This window comes from Accipiter gentilis, chromosome 10, assembly GCF_929443795.1.
Source record: "Accipiter gentilis chromosome 10, bAccGen1.1, whole genome shotgun sequence".
NCBI classification, from domain to species: Eukaryota; Metazoa; Chordata; class Aves; order Accipitriformes; family Accipitridae; genus Astur; species Astur gentilis.
The window spans coordinates 12,753,976-12,773,212 of NC_064889.1; the positions used below are offsets into that span (position 1 = coordinate 12,753,976).

Sequence of the window (19,237 nt, forward strand, 5' to 3'; positions counted from 1 at the left end):
ACTTCAAGTATTTTGATAGCATGCACTTTATAAGCACGATGGTTCGGGACTGAAGCAGCACACAGCCGCCTCTACTGGAGGAGTGGGATGGAGCTTAGTTTTGAAAGTTCAGTGACACCCTCTTTACCCCACACCCACAACATCATCTCAAATCATAATTTATGGTCTCCGTGCTCAGCTGTCAAACAGAGAGATACTGAATTCAGAAAGTAAGGGGGGGGGGTGGGTTATGCAGCCATTAAATTAAATACAGTGAGAAAAAGAAAAGCATTGCCCTCCTTTCTTTAGAAACACAAACCACTCGGTAGAATGCAAAACCTAGATTTTCAGGAATGAAGCAATATACTTGTCAAAAGAGACACTACAAGGAGATGGAGATTTCTTACAAAGTATGCAGTTGGGAAAGCACAGAGGGAGCAGTGAAGGGAAACAGAAGAAGAGATAATATATTTGCAAGAAATAGCTGCAAATTTAAAGGGTAGATAGTGATAGGCAAAGGAATGAACTGTAATATATTCATTTTGGTTCTTGTACACATGATTTGACAGTCATGTAATGTGGTGGGGAAAAGCATTAGTAATACTAAACCTATTGGATCTCTCCCAAAAAGATAACTGAGAAAATTTAGATCCTATGGGTACTGGAAAAACTATGCTCTCACACATGTTGTCACCCTCAGGTGATGCCCATTTTACTGTAGTGTGTAGTGGTCCTGTTTTTTAAGAACTGTGAGGTTAGTTGTCAAGACTTTTCACACCATAGCTACCCATTTTTTTTCTATGCAGTGAGAGTCTGAATGGGGGAAAACAGGAGATAAGATCTAAGTGGTGTGGGCAAAAAACGTTCACGTGTTTGTGCAAATGCAGAAGTAGCATGGGACGGACATGGATGAGGCATGGGATGAGGCTACGGAAAGAAAAGCTTATAAAGCTGCAGTGGGGTCTGCGATCAACATACGTCCTAGATTCCAATCTTGTCTGGGACCTTTGCACACTCTCTGTCCCCACATCCTTTTATCTTACCTCCGTGCAAATTCATCTTGGGTTTGACTATTCATGTATACTTTCCACCATCACTGCTGCTCCTCAGTATTTGGCCCACTGCCCCCATCCGAGGTGTCCCTGATTTCTACTTTTCAGATATGTGAGCATCCTTGATCTTCCTAAGAACAGTACAGTATACTACCATTTGTGTCACCTTAGTTCATCAGATAGATACAAAATAAATAGCAGAGAAGAGAGAGCTGCCTGAAATTAAATAACTCCCACTGGCAGCTGTATGCATCAGTCATATGCCAAAGTAATACTGGGCAAGGAAAATCACCAAAGGGAAATGCAGATAGGGAAAATCAATTAAAGGTTTTAATGCTTATGAAGAAAACCTAGAGTAGCGACAAAGAGCCCTTCGGAAAAAAAGGACATTAAAAAAGAAAAGGAAGGTATTATGCATGAACAGTTCCCTGTATGAAATAATGTCAGTGCTCTCATCTCCCAGGTCAAAATGAAGGAAAGAACAAAAGGTCCACATGACACTGTCCATATATCACTTGCAGCCTCTGGCACTGGTTTAGCCACACCTTCCCTCACCCCTTTGAAATCACACGGTCTGCATCAGGAAGCATCTGCTTCTGGAGACAGTCAGTAGGGGAAAGCTGATGCCAGTCTGTGCTGTGATCTGCTCTTTGCCTCACACTCTTGGCTCTGTGCCTGTTCTTGCCTAACTAAACAAATACCAGGATCAGACCTTTGGCCTGCAGCATCTGTGCTGATGAGAACTTCAGGGATTAGTCACAGTATTCAAACAAGTCCTCCTCTCCCAAGAAAAGGCCAGATTGTGTCTGCTATGCAGTGGCCTATGCCAGAGCTTTCCCTTCATCACAAGTGGAGCTGTGGAGGCTACTGCGTGTGAACACGAGAGGCAGAAGAGCTATTCCGTATTCCTTAGCATGGAGAGGCAGGGACATATCAAAAATCAACACAGGGGACTTTCTGCCTCTTCTATTTGCCCTGGATTTTTTTCATGCAGCCTCAGCCTAAAACAGAGTATTACAGTAAAACAATATCCCAACAGTGACTTTCGAAAAGGACCGAACTAATGAGTGTACATAGACCTTGGCGATAGTTCGCAAATGAACCATCCATTTCCCTGTTGCTAGTGCATCCTGCAGTTTCGTTTGCTTTCCAACTGTCCGTGGAGAACAAATGATGAAGGGGTAGAAGAGGTAAACAGAGACATCTGTTCATGCCCATTTCTAACCAACACAATCTCCTACTCAGTCACGGGGGAGAGTGTGGATTCTGACAGTGAGTCAGAGCCAAAGGGAGGCGGTGTGAGAGGTGGCTTTGGTTTGGTCTATGGAGGGAGGCAGCTGTAACTCAAACACTGCATACTGATGAGCTGGAGCAATTTCTCTGTTTCCCTCCTAATTAAAGGGGGGTTTGCTCCCCAACCAGTCTGCTGTGGGTCGTGTGCTGTACACTGTGGCTCCAGTAAGCCAAGCACTCTACTACAAGGAAGTGAAAAGTGGGGCCCCCCTCAGAAAGAGCAAAGCTACAGAGTGCTTAAACTTCATTTTCTTCCCACTCCTTTGTCTCTCTCTCTTCTCCAGCATTGTTCAGTTGTGGAAGATACAGAAGCCCTGATTTAGAAACTGAAAACAAAATGACCAACCTCAGTCATAAGATGTGATAAAATATGCATTATATGCAGTATCACAGTGAAGCTTCTATATATCTGTGAGATAGAGAAAGTACTGATGCCGAAAGTTTGTGCGACATGTACTAGTAAATAAATGAGAACTCCACAAGAACACAATGTCCACATAACTAATTTCTAGGGTAATAGTTCATTGGATAACACAACTTTCATTTGGTTGGGGTGGCAATGGATAAATTTGCACTACTCTTGTAAGCAGTGTACAGCAGGAGAATATAATCAATGTATTGTGTAAAAAGAATTCGTACATACACACTGGTGCCTCTTAAGAATTTGTCTATCATCTCTAAAAGCTCTGCTTTTTGTTATGGTCCACTAGGCTCTAATTAAAAATATTTCCTAGAATGGTTCTAAAAATTACTCTTTATTTTGGTCTTATTAGCGGGAGATGATTTACAGGTGTATCCAAACAAACTGGCAAAACCCATTTGTTCCTGCTTCTACGCTGACAACAATATTATTAAAATAAATGTATTACAAAACCATAGTTTAATTTACATAATTACTATAAATAGAGCTTTTACTAGGATAGTAGTGGACTGATATGCTTTCATTTTAAAATTAGCTAGATAGCCTGGCATACACAGGAAAAGTTACTCAGCACACAAAAAATTCCTCTTCTTTGTGTGGTATAGATGAATCTGTTCCTTCATATTTATCTGGTCTGTGATAGACGGCTCTGACAGAAAAGCTATCAATCAGAGTGAATCTCCACCATGACACTACTCAACAGACAGAAGGAAAATGAAGAAAAGTATGATATTATTCACAAACTAATATCCAAAGAGTACAAGTATGTATGCAATGCATTCCTTATTCTGCTCTGCTGAAATCAAAGTGAGTTTTGCTATTGGCTTGAACAGCACTTTTTCTCTTGAAGCACTCAGCACCATGAAGGATATAGTCCTTTCAGTTCTGCAGGGAAAATTCAGTATCAGCTATTTATGCAACAGAAACAGTATGAATGCTATGAATAATGAAATATTTTACGCTGAATCAGTCATAACTTCTCTGAAAGCTTCTTGCTGCTTTCCACTGGTCGTTACGTGCAGATTCCACTCTGTCACTGCATGCTTACCAACCGTAATCGGTGTTTCGATAACTGTCCTAAGTACTTCCCAATACTCAACCTGTTCAGTGATAACAGCCTGTGCCTCCAGCAGGTTGGGGCAAGCAAGGAGAGCTCAGCTGTTTGGGCAGCATTTGCTGGATGTTGACAATCAAACCATAGCCGGATAAGTTGATACCACCATTGGATCTAATTCACAAGCCACCTGTGTAACTGTGATCCTATGTCATATGATTAATTACCTTATGCTTTCTGTACCAACAATGTTTGTCCATTCTTTTAATTGCAAAAATTATTTTAAAGCAGCTTTCAATCTTCAGAGGGCAGGTAGACTTTCTAGAAAGATTTCTGAAAGCCTTTGAACAGGATAGAAACATATCATAAGACTTTCACTCCACAGAAGAATTTGCTCCCAGTACATCAAAGTACAGCATTCGTAGTTAAGAAAGTAGAGTGATAGAAGATAGTGGCATTTTGCCACCAGCAGGGTAATTATCAAATGTGATGCATTTCAGCTGAACACACATTTTATATCAGTTTTTTGATGCCTCTAGAGCTCTTCTTTCTGAATATGTACTGTAAAAGGTAGGCAGTACTTTTTCTCCTCTTTCATATATATGTATACATTGGTTTTGGCTTTCTGGGTTCTGTGTTACATATTATATTTAGCATATGGAAAGCTTTTAAATATGTATTACATAATATTGAATATGTGTATTAGAACATGAACTTCTTTTTCCTCGCATTTGTGTGTGTGTGCATGTTTTTCTTGCACCACACTGCCCCTACATCCTTTGTAACTTAAAGCTAAACCTAATAACAGCATTCACCGCAGAAGCAAGATACTTTCCCCTAGAGTAGGATACAATGATGATGACATAATGCTGTGGTTTCCAAATCCCAAACCAGCTGTTACTGGAATATGCATTCAAATTTACTGTCTCTGCATCTGTGTGAGAGGCACAAAAGCTTGTGACTCGATTCAGTAAATGATTTATTATTTTGAATGTATAATTCAGGGACACAGCTTATGCATGGCTTCAGCCACAGAGTGGGGAAAAGTAGTCTAGGCTGTTTCCTACTGTAATAAAACAGAGACAAGATATAATACACCTGCACAGACCCAGCTGGTATTTTCCATCGACTAGTATGGGATCTGCGCACTGATTTTGGACTGAGGAAACAACTGAAAGCTGCCAATTTTTTTAATTGTTTCTTCTCTCTGACAGACATTCATACTAATTCTTTCATCTGCTATAAATAAACACAGCTGGGCATCAATCCCCTAGCCCGAACTGCACCAAGAAACACAGTACCTATTCAAGTATTACTGGGTATGTTATGTTGTAACTTTTAGTTGAATAAGGGTGACAATAAAACTGCTGCCGTGCTTGTGGATACTGCAAGAAGCTAAGATTCTACTGTGCTTGCTGTTCTTGAATATTTGAGAATATTAGCTCAATAAATGGTCAGCTTTAAAGTCATTTCTCAACAGCAAGTCTAAAAAAAGAATACCGCAGAAGTAACTTGAGACCTACGAGAAAGCTTTTGCCACTACAGTAAGTTGCTTTGATGGAATACAAGATCTATCTCTGCATAAATCACTCATTTGCAAGGCAGGGTCTGGATACATCAGTTGATAGTCTTACTTTAAATCCAGACTAAATCAGACCTTTGAAACTCTTAACCTAATCTCTGCCCTCTGTACTATGTCATCATGGCAATTTGTTTCCAGGGTTACAGTATTTATTTACTCAAAGTAAAGCCAATGTGAACAACCGCCCTGAATTTTAGCAGGAAAAACACATCCCTAGTGTAATTCCATTATCTGAGTGCTCTTGCGTCAGGAATGAATTTAGCCTATTAAGTTTTGGCACAACACTATCAGTGTGGGCAATATCTGCTCAAGCCATATTATCTTTATTTGTAGAATGACACTGAAACCACTGTGCTTGTAATCAACTGTTTCTTTATGTGCATCTTTCTTTAAACATACAGGCAGCCAGAGAAATAAATGTACAGGCAGCCAGAGAATAAAAAAATAAACGTGTCCAAATATTCCAAGATTCAAGGACTTCTTACAGAAATGAAGGGATAATCTTGGTGAGAGATATAATGAATTCTTTAGAGAGGAGGTGCAATCATGCACTGAATGTGAATCATGATCCACTGGATTTTTTTTAGCCAAGTAATTGATAATCAATCTGTACAGTTACAGTTGCATCAATCAATCATGTATCTGCAATGGTCCCTATCAAACAAGCCAGCAGAAGTCATGAAAGATCATTGCCAGTCCTATCTCTATGACAGGCTGATTTATTAAGCTGAGAAATTGCCCTGATGTAAACAAAAACTTTTCAGGCTAACTCAGACCAGGAATACTTCAGAAAAATGAAAGGGTTGTGCAGAGCTTATGCAGATATGCCTTTCTTCTGTAGCTCTGCTTGTTTTAGTAGAAAGGCTACCAACAGTTAATATAAACAAGTTAGTAAAAGCCAGGAGAAGTGTGTGAGAAAACAAAGCAAACCAAAACCAAACAGAACAAAACAAAAACCCCAAACCGGGCTGTTCCTAAATCCCTTTTCTGGAAATTTTATAACAATTTTACAAAATCTGCATAGCCACAGACTCTAAAATGGATCCAGGAAAGAGTGCTTTAAAAACTACTCCTGTGCCAAGATGTAACACTTTCCATAGATGGAAGGAGTTCTACTTGGTAGAAGACCATAGCATTAGGTCTCGTCTACTCTAGCTACTTACAGATGACAGATTCAAGGTGCTGAAGTGCTGGATTCTTTCTGGAAAATGCAGATACCTGATCCACCTCAATATAACTGAGCCAAACACTAATCTTCCCCTGACATAAAGCCATTGCAATCAAGCACACTTCACAGGTGTGAAAGTGGAATAATCCTCTAAATACATATCTGATAAATAACCTTTCCTTCATTAGATGGAAATATTAAAGCTGTACGGGATTCAACACTGCTATAATGAATAATCAATCATTTAGAAGTACAGCTTTAACATTTTGAATGAACAAGTCTGAAACAGGACTCATAAGAGCAAGGAAGGTGAGAATATAATTATCATTGTTGGCAGAGTAAGAGCATAGCATTAATAACACTGTTGCATAAAGTATGTACTCTCACCCAGATAGGAAACTCCTTCTTCTGGTGTGATTGTTCCATATTTAACCATCATCTTCACAAAATCAATCAGGGTTTTCATGATAGTTATTAAGGTCTCTTTCTCTTTTGCCTCCGTCTCTGTGTGAGGGGATAAAGCATAACTAGTCAAAGACTTCAGGCAACTTGGAAAAACTCAGTTCTGCAAACTCTGCACAAACATCATGCATAAAAAATGACCTACTCACTAAAAAGAAAATGCTGTGCTGGATTAGCAAAGAGAACTCCTATATATGTTTCCCTTTAAACTGCTCCTGCAAAGTACAGCTGAATATACTTTAAAACTTCAGGTTCAGTTCTTTATAGCTTTTTGTCTTGAAGGTCCATGTTATGGAAAGCAAATGGTATTAATTCCATTTTACAGATAAGAACACTAAACACACTGAGACGAAGTGACTTGACAGAGTTCAAATTGCTGGTCAGAAGGAAGATACAGGCAGAGTTTTCTACAGTCTCTGTTTTTTTCTTTTATTTGTCTGTGAACTACGTAGTAGACCAGTCTGCCTCTGTACGAGGAATATAGCTCAGAGATCCTTTCTTCTACAAGATCCATGGTTTCAATGACAAAAATACGAAGTGTCTCAAATGAGATTGTTACCATGCAGAAGACCATGACTCATGTACTGGGACAACATAATGTTACATGGTTGGGAGGATCATGACTCCAGAATAGGATACAAACAATGATTTTTCATTATAAAAATCCATCCTTCTCTCCCATATGTATCTCTTGACTCTCTTCACGATCACCACTTTTTACCTTTCTTTTTTCACTGTGTTTATCTGCTGAACAATATTACTGCTATTTCTGCATTAGCAGCATGAAATTCCCCCATCACACTGTTACGCAAGCTCTTCCTGCACCCCAGGTTATCACTGAAGGACCCAACAGAGCACTGTCAGACAGGGACAGTCAGAAACATAGTCCCAGCCTTGGCAGAGGGCCAGCCCCTTTGGAGAGCTGCTGAACAGGTTTTTTATTGCTGCCTGCAATTTAACACACATCTGTAGGATGCAATTGAATCCCCTCTCCTCCAGCTCGATACAAGCCAGCAGGTGAACAGCATAAAACAGGAGACAAGGCAGAGATGTTCAGCCAGTGGGACCTGGTTCTATTTGCTTGCGAACCTGTTAAACCCAGCATGCCTTTCTGCTTTGTGAGTGAAAAAGGAGAAGAACTAGCATGCAAAACTACCACAGGAAAATGAAAAGAACAGGAAGAAGAATATGAAGTTGGTAGGTTGGACTTGAGCAAAATATACCCTCAGGTTTTTCATTCTAGCTTTCTACTCAGGTGTTTATGGGGGCAGTTTGGAGCAAGATTAAGGCTCCTGCAGGACAAGGAATCTACCGAATAAATTGTTGCTGACTGTGCTGGAGAGAGCAGAAGGTATACTGGCTGCAGAGAGTGAGAGTGGGTGTGTGGTAGAGCGTGCTGACAAAGGGGCTGTGGCAAGGTGCCACAATCTTGTCTGCAATAACTGGAAGGCAATGATGTCTAGCACCGGAATAGGAAGAGACGTGCAGAGCTTTCATTGCAATAAACAGCAAACCCGTGGTTTGTGAAAAGGCTGGGAGGCTCAGACTCATTTACTGGTGCCATCACTGTGAGGATTCTACTGTAGCTTATTTGTATCTCTGTTGGCTTAGAAGACACGACTATTACTGGAAAGATCTCTGGAGAAAACAATTTGCCAGTTTTTCATCATGGCCTTATGGGAATGAAAAGAATTCAGGACTCATGAATCATACAGCACAAGATGGGAAGGGCTGCCTAGGTCTCACAGTTTGCAGTTCTGAGTGCTGTTCTTCCCAATATTTTGCCATACTCAATAAAGCACATGGTCTCTTGCAACTAGGAAAGCTGGGGGGAAGGGAAGGGAAAGGAGTGGGAGAAAACAGAGAGAACCTTAATTTTCTAATTTTTTTCCTAAATATTCCTGTAAACACATGATGAACTCACCTGAGTTAAGACTTTTTAATAGCGCGTAAAAGTTTGGAAAATATTGGAGGTCTTCAAAATTATCTTCAGAAGGCAGCTCATTTCTTCTTTCCAAGATATTAGATGATGACCATGTGTTATCCAGTGTATCATCAATTTCTCCATTAGTGAAGCTATCCTGATCAGCTTTGCTTGGTGTCTCCACAAAAGACATAAAAAAATAATATCTATAAGCACACTGCTTTTGGTGATAGAGTTAATAGAGCAAAAAATACCATCATAATCTTATGCCAACTTTTTCCTAATTACTAAATGAAGAATATACTATTTTCTCAAAGCTATTTCAATTTGGCGTCTGGCTTAAACCTCAAAGTAACTCATGATTAATTTTTCTGTCTGATGGAATTTCTTTAAGAACACCTTTAGTTTCCAGATTGAACTAATTATTCCCTAAAGGAAAGCTCTGTGTTGGTCTACTTGTACCATTAGGCAAGTGAGTCAAAATGATTAGCTAAGAAATTACCATTCTTTCCGGTTGCTTTTCTTTTGTATCACTGTCTGCTCTGCTTGGAGGGTAATAAAAATCTTCAGACTCCTTCTCACGATCCTTTGCTTCATTTGCAATTAGCTGTTGTAAAACCTCTGCCACTTCATCTTCCAGGGTATAGGCCTGACTCTCTGTGATCTGTTAAAATATTTGTGCAGAGTACTTATAGAATATTGTGGGTTTCCTAGATTAAACATCAATATAAAACCCGAGCTTTGTAAATAGATTGCTTCAAATATGTTTGCTTCAAAGCTGAACACAGCCAAATTAGGTGTAATACCTTCACTCGTGTGTGTATACATATAGATATATATACGTCTATATTTATATAAATGTGTATACGCACACATACAAACACACATCAGATATGTGTGTATACACAAAACCCACCCACCCACACATATAGCCTCCAATAAGAAAACAAACCCATATAGGGCTTAACACAGTGGAGTCCAGCTTGAAAGATGGAGCTGCAAGTGCGGAATACCTATATGTGTATATATGTGTGTGTGGGGGGGTATAAATACATATGTTCTGCAACATACCTACGTACAACTGAATAAGTACAACAGAATACAGTAATACAGAGAGGGAAAAAGCAAACAGCTTTCTACGGCATCATCAAATTGTTTTCTCTTTGCTTTGTAACAGCGAGAATTTTACCATGCAGCTGTCCCACAGCCCCCTTTGCAACCAGTGGGATTCAGCATGCAATAGCTAATTGCAAAATCTAGTGCAGAAAAGATAAGGTTAGTATTTTAAAATATAAGGATCCGATATTGCAATGGCTAAAACCATTGAGACATCTAGAGGTCACAAACAAACCCAGTCTTCCTAAAAATCAGTAACAATGAGAAATGTATCCTCAAATAACCAGCATCAATTTATGTCTGCTGATGACAATAATTGGTAGGTGGATAGGAATGAGCTCAGACCTTTCCCCATAAACATCTGAAAGAAATTGATAATACAAAAGAACTCAGTGAGAATCAGAAAAGAAATTAAAGGAAAAATGAGGGCAGACATAGGAGGACTACAATGAGCGAATGTTTTCTCAATATCAGAAACATTCCATGGTTTGTCATATTTTGTTGCAAAGCCATCACAGGAACAACAATGTAATTGCAGAACTAAACCAATGTGCCCGAATGAGCCAAAAAGCTTGCCCGGAGCCTGAATCCCATTCATTTTCACTCAAGTCAGCATTATTAGCTGGACACAGTGTTCACCCAAGCTGTTTTTTAAAAGAGCATTAAACCAACCCACAAAAGAGCTAAATGAAGTATTAACAAGATACTTACTAGCCCCAGATTTAGAAGTTTTGAAACGATCTTGTCAAACACCCCTCTATCATTTTCCTCATAAATTCTCGCAGCAATTTTTTGAACAATGTCTTCAGCAGTCAAAGGAGTGCCATCTAATTGATGGAGGCCATCTGGATCATCTAAAAGGATTACAGTTTAACTGTGTGCTGACTGTCCTAACTCATTTGGATTAGACATCTTGTAAAAAAAATATCTGCCCACATCTTTTTCTCTTCAGAACAAAGCTGCACTTTTTAGACACATTAGGAATGTCCTTTAATATACACTTTGGAATCCATGACATCAGTCCCAGTGAAAAATTTTTTGTGTCCATTTTTCACATCTGAAAAATGTCTTTCTGATTGGCTCTTTTGAAAGAGCAGAGATGAATATCAGGAGCGTACTCTCCTGTTTACAGAAAAAATTGTAAGAATGAGAGAACATCGCTCATGTATCTGCTTATATGCCTCCTCCCAGTATCTACTTTCATCGTAGGGCCACTTAGATCAAAACAGATCATGACAAACAGCATACTATCTTCTTGTTCAGATTTCAGCAAATGAAGTTTTAATTATGTAATCGTTACTTATGGCAAATAATATCACTGTGACCAATGAGAGAAAGTGAACACGATGAGTAAGCTTTGGTCTGTGATCAGCATACTTTGATATAATTAAAAATATCCTGAGCTAAAGGCTGCTTGCAACTCTCAGAGGACTCACTTAAACTGCAAGTCAATTAACTACTCCTGTAGTAAAGGCAAGTATTCTTTGGCCTTCAGTAACTCCTTTTAGCTTTGTGATGAGGAGAATTATCTAATAGTCCACATAACATTTAGAACAAATATATGTGATTTAGCTCTCTATAAAAGTACTCCTTGCTTTCAAACCAGAATAAATATATTTTCAATTAAAAATATGTCCTGTTTTCCTTCCATCAAATCTAAATTGCTAAAAAACATAATGCAAATTACACAGTTGGATCTTCCTCCATGGAAGAAGACTCTGAAAATCAACAGCAATTCTTTTGTATTGTGTTTCAAAACCTACAAGCTTCCACAACTGGAAGTAATTGAAAATGCACTCCAGTAACAAATAGAGCTCGTGTTTAGTGATAAGCACAACATTCATGATTGCAATCAGTTTGCAAGAGAAGTCTAACCTAAAAGTCACTGAAAGTTGATTACAGAATACCTTGGAATTTATAATCCAGCCCACTTTTAGTGGAGTCATAGTCATCCACAAGCCTGCGGTTCTTGGTGGAGTCCGCATCATCAATGGCCAGTTGCTGTTCATACAAAGAGCTTCTAATTGACTCCCTCTCCTTTTCATTCCTCTCTCTCTCTGCTACTGATTTTAGCAGGTTCAGGTCATCAACAAAGGAATAATTCCTGAACTCTGGCTTATTTTCTGGAAAATACATCAATGCACACATGACATAAAATCTTACAGTTCTCTGAATACCATTATGAATATTGCTATAAAATCAGGAAAGATGTTTTACCTGTGGGAGCTATTTTCCTATTGTCTGCCTCAGCTTCAGCAATCTGATATACAAAAATAGAACAAACAAACAAACAAAATAACAAACAGGCAGAAGGAATAAACACACTAAAACATGTGATCTCTTAATTTATCAATATCAGCAGAAGCCTTAATGCCTGATCTTCTCTCTTAGTAAGGAGTTTGCCTTCATAAGTAGACCATGATTAAGCACTTGGCACTTTTTGTCAGTACCACCGCATCCTCTGATCAGAATCAGACATTACGAGAAGCTGCGATAGACTTTCCATTTTAAGTTAAATGCCAGATATATTTTCCTTCTTCAATCCAAGCTCCCGCTATAATCCTGTAGGATGTCGATACAAAGGGGTGACACACCTGTGAGCTGTTGGAGCTAATGACCTGCTTTTGGAATGCTGGACAGTAAAACTCTATATGCCAGTTCTTAAAAATTATTGAAACTCTATTTTGTACCCAACCCCATCAATATTGACTTTACTGACAAATCTATTTTTAACTCATTTGTTAAGCCATTAGGATATTCATGGATCTGGTACCTGAAGGCTGAAAATATTATGGGAATACCCAAACCAAAACCCACTGTAAGTATTTTTTATTTCACTTACCTGTTCCTCCAAAGGTCTTTCTACACTTAATTGTCTGTTGTGTATAGCTTTATCTAGAATAAACACACACACGTATATACTCAGTTATATGATGCATGCGACTACAAAGAGACAGCACATTTCTTCTTAATCTATAATTTTCTCCCATAAAACACGGTGTCTTAAATATGATGCCAACTGCTAGTTCTTGTAAAAAAATGCAATGTTCCTAGAAGAATGAGAATACAATTAAAAAGTCAAACATTTAAGCAAAGCATGATTGTTTGGGGCAGAGGGAGAGGTTCTGCAAAAGATGTAACAGAAATACAGACACAGACTCAGTAACCCCTTTCTGATGAGAAAACTCTTAAAGCAACTGGGGGAAAAAATGCTGTAAGAGGTTGACTAAAATAGCAATAATCGGATTGGCACAACCAAGAGATTAAAAATCTCTTACATCGAGAATAGCAGGGGAGACAGGGAGCGAGCGAGCGAGACTTGTGCAGAAACTGCTGTAGAATGGATGCAAACATTGCTCGGAAAAGACTGAAAAAATTTGAGAGCTTTTCCCTCTACCGGCGCCGACCTCTTCACTTCAGTATTAGACCGCAACTTCAGCGATCCAGCGCCTTCGCCCGGAGTATTGTTTCTTTAGGATGCAATTGCTTTTAGCCAAGTGGAAGGAAAGTTTTGACTTTCCTCTAGCTGTGCCCTGCAAAACTTTCCCCACCCCGGCGAAAAGGTGTTAACGAAGGCGCTTACCTTTGCCCCCGGGTTTCGGGAAGCCCTGCGCCCGGCTTGCCAGCAGCGACAGCACCTGCACCACGACCGCCAGCTTGAGAAACATCCTGCTGCTGCCCAGCGCCCTCGGAGGGCGAGCCTGGCCCGGGGCCGGGGCCGGGGCCGGGGCCGGGGCCGGGGCCGCCGCCCGCCCGCCCGCTCGCTCGCTCGCCCGCGGGGGGTTCCCGCCCGCGCCGCCCCTGCGCGCCCCCGGCCCCGGCGGGCGCTCAGCGCCGCGGAGCCGCAGGCCGGCGGGCGCTGTCCAGCGCCGCGGTGCTGAAGCCGCAGAGCCGAGCCGGCCGCCGCGCTGCGGGAAAGCCGCTGCCGCGCGGGCTCGGCCCCTCGTCCCCGCGCCCGCTGAAATGGTCGAGGCCGTCCCCGCCGCCGGCCCCGGGCAGGGGGGGAGGAGACGGGGGAGGGCCGCGGCCGGCGGAGCATGCGCGCCCCGCGCCGCTCCCGCGGCCCCGGCAGCCGCAGCCCCCTTCCCTCCCTCTCCGGGGGCGGGGAGCGGGACCGCCGCCTCCCCGGGAGAGAGGGGCCGCGGGGGGCGGGGGGGTGGGGGGAGGCTTTGTGCCGGCCGCCGGGGATGAGCGAGCGCGGCGCGGCGCGGGGCGGCCTTCGCCCCCCGGCCCGGGCTGAACGCCGCGGCTCAGCCGCAAGGCGAGCTCGGGCAGCGGGCTGCGGGAAGGAGGCGAGCGGCTCGACCGCCCCCGACGCCGCATCCGCGGGGAAAGCTTTGGGTCGAAGCCGGCGCAGGAGGAAGGGCTGGGTTGCGCGCGCTTTGGGGGGCTATAGAAGTGAAATTCCGACCGGCAGAGGAGGCCCCACGAATCGCTCACATCATCTGCTTCAGCCCTTTCCACGGGGCTGGATTGCACGGTAAAGGCGCAGTCATCAATGATTCTTTTCGCTACAAAGGGAGGGCGTCAAAAGTTCAATTATAGCGCATCTTGCTCTTTAAAATCTAGAACTAAAAGAAGCAGTAGCACAAACGACAATAGGCATGTAAGCCAGTTCCGAACATTTTCATAAACTAAAATTTAGCCCTTGCAGACACAGAACATCGACGAATCAATCCCTAGGGCTCGGAGGAAGACATTTGCACCGTTTTACGGCAGAACAAAGGATCGCAGCGGTAGCTCTTCTCAGAACTATAGGGTCTGCTTTCCAATAAATCACAGCGGTTTGTCTTCAGAAAAGACCTCCTCGTTTTGCAGTCACGAAGGCATACATACAGGGGTCAGCTGAAAACACTTTGACATCAGAAATCTCAATACTTGGTAACTGCTAAAAAAATGGCTAAAAACTCTATTTGAAGAGATGAAGAGGATCAGTGCTTTTACAACTAAAAAGCAGGAGCACAGTGGAACTGTTCAACCCTGTATCAAGGTATAATATTATTATACTATAAGCTGGGAGGAACACAAAAAAATAGGAGAATGATAATTTATTGGACCACGAGCACTAAAACCCCTGCAATTTCTTTTTTATTTCTCTGTTAGCAACCTCTGTATTTAATAGTCAAGCCTTTGCATACAATTTAGATGAAATAGTGATAAAATCTGATGCTCTAGTTTACATCAGACTCACTTCTATAAATTAATCTGCCTGCGATCCACAGATCCAAAGCAATGAAAATAACTTTCAGAAACGCACTGATAATGCCAGAAGCCTTACCTATAGTCGGGCTCCTATTCTTGGAGCTGTACCAGACTTAGGAATTATAGGATATTTTGGATAAAAACCTTTCAAGCCTAGTTGTATGTAAGAACAAAATAGCCTTATTTACACGTTGCCTAATAACCTACACAGAAAATAATTATACTAAACTGAACCTTCCCTCTCTTCAGAAGTACAGAAGACAAGCAGCTTCCGCAAGAAAGTGTTGAGCAACCTCTTCCCCTGCCATCTTTAGCATGTGTATACACACCAACAGGAATCTCAAAACTACAGAATATTACTGATATAGAAAAACGAAAAGATCAATTCTTACTTCAGTGTGGCGGGATATTCTATCCCAGTTTTGTATTAATTCAACAATTCACTGTCTATCTAATGGTCTCAGTGTTCAAAAAATGTGTACTTCCTCTCCATTTACCCTTCCTGATATTTACTCCTATAATACTTGAACATTTCCCAAAATGCATTGTAAACATGCATCCATTTATAGGACTCTACACATTTACTCATTCAGACAAAAGTCACCACAAAATACAAAAGCAGTAAATGTATTTTAAGCGTGCTGAAATCAAGATAGCTGTAAAACAGTGAGATCAGAAAAGGAACTCTAACTGGTGACAACAGTGCAAAAAAGTTGCTGCTTAAAAATATACCTATTTATGTGATATGTCTACATACAGCTTTTTGTGCATAACGATATGTCTAATTGTGTTCAGATGTGTTTATTTTACACAATATGCTTCTGTTTATGTAATAAATGTTTCTATTTATGTGAAATCTTTTCTATACTATTTCCCAATCCCATACGGTTTGTTATTTCCTTAGTGCTAAATCGCCTCCTGCTTTGCCAAGCCTCTCTAACAAGAAACGATGCAGAAGGACTCTGTAGGGGCTGGGACTGATGGTGGGGAGAGAAAAGAATTCAAAACCTGCCATCATCAAAAGAGAGTATGACTGCAGTAGCCACTCTAGTTCTTGGAATTGCAAGCAAAAAAAAAAAAAAAAAAAAAAAGGACCATGCCAGGAAAGCCAAGCCTAAAACTTCAGAGACAAACCATCTCCCTGTTAACGAAGACTTCACAGAGAGGCAATGCACTCACAGACACCTGCTGTAACTGGCAAGCAGAGAGCACACCTGCAATGCCATGCTCTGGTTTTGCACATTTGGCCCAGTACTCCTTGCTAGTGCACTGGTAAGCTTGAATGACATGTGGTTAACCTCTGCTAATTATGACAAAATATGTTTAATCATCGTAGAAAAATGACTGGGTAAAAGTGCTGCCTTTGTTTCTCACTACATCTCTGTTTTCATTTGGCATCATTTACATCATCTACTACTACACGCTCCTCTTCCCAGTGCAGAGACAATACAGTGAAGAGCATAAGCTCGTCTCATTTGGATTCTATTTTGGCTCATACACAATCAACCCATTTTCTATTCTAGAACTATTTATTTCCAGTGATGATTCATGAGCCAGAAAGAATACCACTTGCCTATCAGATGCCAAGGAGAACTTACAGGAATGGCAATTAGAATGTTTTTTATTGTGGTGAGTGCAGTTGATATGGAGCCTAGAGAAATAACTGAAATGCAGCCTTTCAGTGCTATTTTTGCAGTTGTTTTATAACCACACTTCAAGGTTTTTCATCTAGCTGATGAAAACAGAAGGCAGATGAAAGCAGAAAAAACACAAACAACCCAACAACCCACCTTGCCAAGTTTATGCCTAGATGGTAGACATTCCTTAGTTTTGTGGATTTGCTTTTTCTACTTTATCTCATATTATGCTAAATGATAACTAACTGGTCTAAGGCTTAAAAGGAAAAATAAATCTTAGAATTACTGGTGATCTTTATGCAAGGCATTAGATATATCTATAATCATCGGACAGTAAGTCACGTATTTTGCACATATGTGTGCGCTACGAATAGTCCTCTCGATTTCAATGCAACCATCAACAGTATGAGAAATTAATCACACGCAAGCCTGAGGGTTGCACTCTACAAGTCATTTTACATACAGCATTTAATTGTCCACCACCTAAGGCAAAGAGAAGGACTTAAGACCCTAGAATCAATAAAAATAAAAGGAAAAAGTCAAAGCTATTGAGATTTGAGCATTTATTCCAGTTCCAGCAGCTTTACCTATGTTTATTGAACTTACATTTTCGGTCTGCAAAGCTTACAAGCTTTTCCAGCTTCTACAACATAATACGATGTCTTTACATGAGCAATTCGCAACTGAGATATTCTTAACTGACTAATTTTGTAAAACGGAATTTAAGAAATACCAGTCTAAATCTTTCCACTTGACTTCCAAGGAAATGCCAACTTTTAATACTTTTAACACTACTGACCTCAGTTTGTTCCTATTTGGCTTTTTTTTTTTTTCTGATAACAAATCAATTTATAGCTTCGAACTTCAGCATGATTTTCTGACCAGACGTATGTTGGAGATGGAGGGATACTTTTTCCTTGGAAACACATGGCTCAGAAGGGATTACTTTAGTTTCTTCCTCACCCTTTCTAGGAAAAAAAAAATCACCTTTGAACTGAAATACAAACTAGAAAATGTCAAGTAATTTTGTTTCAGAAAAATATGTATAACTGGAAAAGGCATACGTGGGTTTCTAAAATGGAATTAAGCATCCAAAACTCCACAGATACAGTATTATTTTAGCCTGCTGTCTTTGGCGAGACAATTGACTCACACATTTAAGTGGCACTATGCTTTTTCCGTGTTCACATGAAAAACAGTGAGAGAAAACCAATTCTGTTAAAAATGACAGTAAAGACTATCCGAATATATCTTGTTGCAATTGGCTCAAGGTTTCGTTACACAAATTTGGAAAGGCATATCCTAACCAATCAGGTAAACACGACTGGGTTAGATGCACTTTTTCCCTCGTAGTGTGAAGCATCTATGGAAGTTACCCGGCACCCCTCTTTCACATGTTCATTTCATTGCTCCGCAGGCGAATGCCCAGTTCCATCCCAGCCGCACAGTGCTGCGGCAGCCATGTACGGAGCAGAAGGCGTGTCATGGCATTTCAGAGCAGAGCCGGGATATAGCCTGTGCCTGACAAAAAAAGGAGGAGCTTCTTCTGTTAATTGAAATCCCTTCTCTGGGTACCAAGTGACCAAAAGTAACAAGGCTTCTGTTCATTTAGCAACTGCAACTACTCCTGTTCAGCTACGGGGACATAAAACTAACCTCAATTAAGGTTAGACACAGGGTTACAAAATGGCAAAACCGGTATCTAGAGAGTCAGAAAAAGCTGTCACCTTTAACCTTAGAAATTCACACCTTGCTTTTCACGGGCAAGAAAGCCAGTTTCGTTCGCAGGAGCAGTGAATGCAGAGGTCGTTCCCAGGAGCTGAAAACCTTCCCAAGGGGCCAAACCCCCGCTGCCAGGGGAGCGGGAACCGCCTCGGGAAGAGCTCCTCTGGGAGCCCCTCGGCCAAGACCAACCTCGCGATGTTCCCGCCCACGCTTTAAGAGCAGTATTCTTCACAAGCATCTACGAACTATGGCACCGCTCTCTTTCGAAACGCGCCATTCAACCTCTTTTGTTTCGTGGCGCTGCCGAAGAAGAGCTCCCGCGGGCGGCAGGCCGCTCCCGCACCCCTCGGCCCGGGCAGCGCTCCCTCAGGGCGGCGTCCGCTCTTATCTCCATGCGATCAGTGGCCGCCAGGCCGCGGGCAGCAACCCCTGCAGGCCGGGCAGGGCTTGCCGTCAACCCCCTCCCCCCCCGCCGGGCCGACCCGACCCGCTCTAAAGGCTGTGTTTCGGCTCCACCTTCCGGCTCAGCCGCTGCTATCTCGGGCCCGCTGCCCGCTCTGGGAGGAGGGCAGCGGCGGGCAGGCGAGGCCGGGGACGGAGGGAACGCCTCTCGCACAGCCGC

The 19,237-nt window shown here is 41.6% G+C and overlaps 1 protein-coding gene across 3 annotated transcripts in view; it reads right to left on the reverse strand.

The window, feature by feature from the left end:
* The window catches only part of SCG3 (secretogranin III), a 29,261-nt gene extending 15,455 nt beyond the window's left edge, over window positions 1-13,806 (reverse strand). For 2 of the 3 annotated variants that reach the window (XM_049812216.1, XM_049812215.1), the window contains exons 1-8: window positions 13,635-13,806; window positions 12,894-12,946; window positions 12,269-12,311; window positions 11,959-12,174; window positions 10,763-10,905; window positions 9,438-9,599; window positions 8,936-9,113; window positions 6,937-7,053 (exon numbers count right to left, since the gene is read on the reverse strand). In XM_049812216.1, coding sequence (XP_049668173.1) covers window positions 6,937-7,053; window positions 8,936-9,113; window positions 9,438-9,599; window positions 10,763-10,905; window positions 11,959-12,174; window positions 12,269-12,311; window positions 12,894-12,946; window positions 13,635-13,719 — 997 coding nt within the window. In that variant the 5' untranslated portion in view covers window positions 13,720-13,806. The remainder of the gene's footprint in view (window positions 1-6,936; window positions 7,054-8,935; window positions 9,114-9,437; window positions 9,600-10,762; window positions 10,906-11,958; window positions 12,175-12,268; window positions 12,312-12,893; window positions 12,947-13,634) is intronic. The other variant, XM_049812217.1, reaches the window with a different exon arrangement.
* Window positions 13,807-19,237: the final 5,431 nt, after the last annotated feature.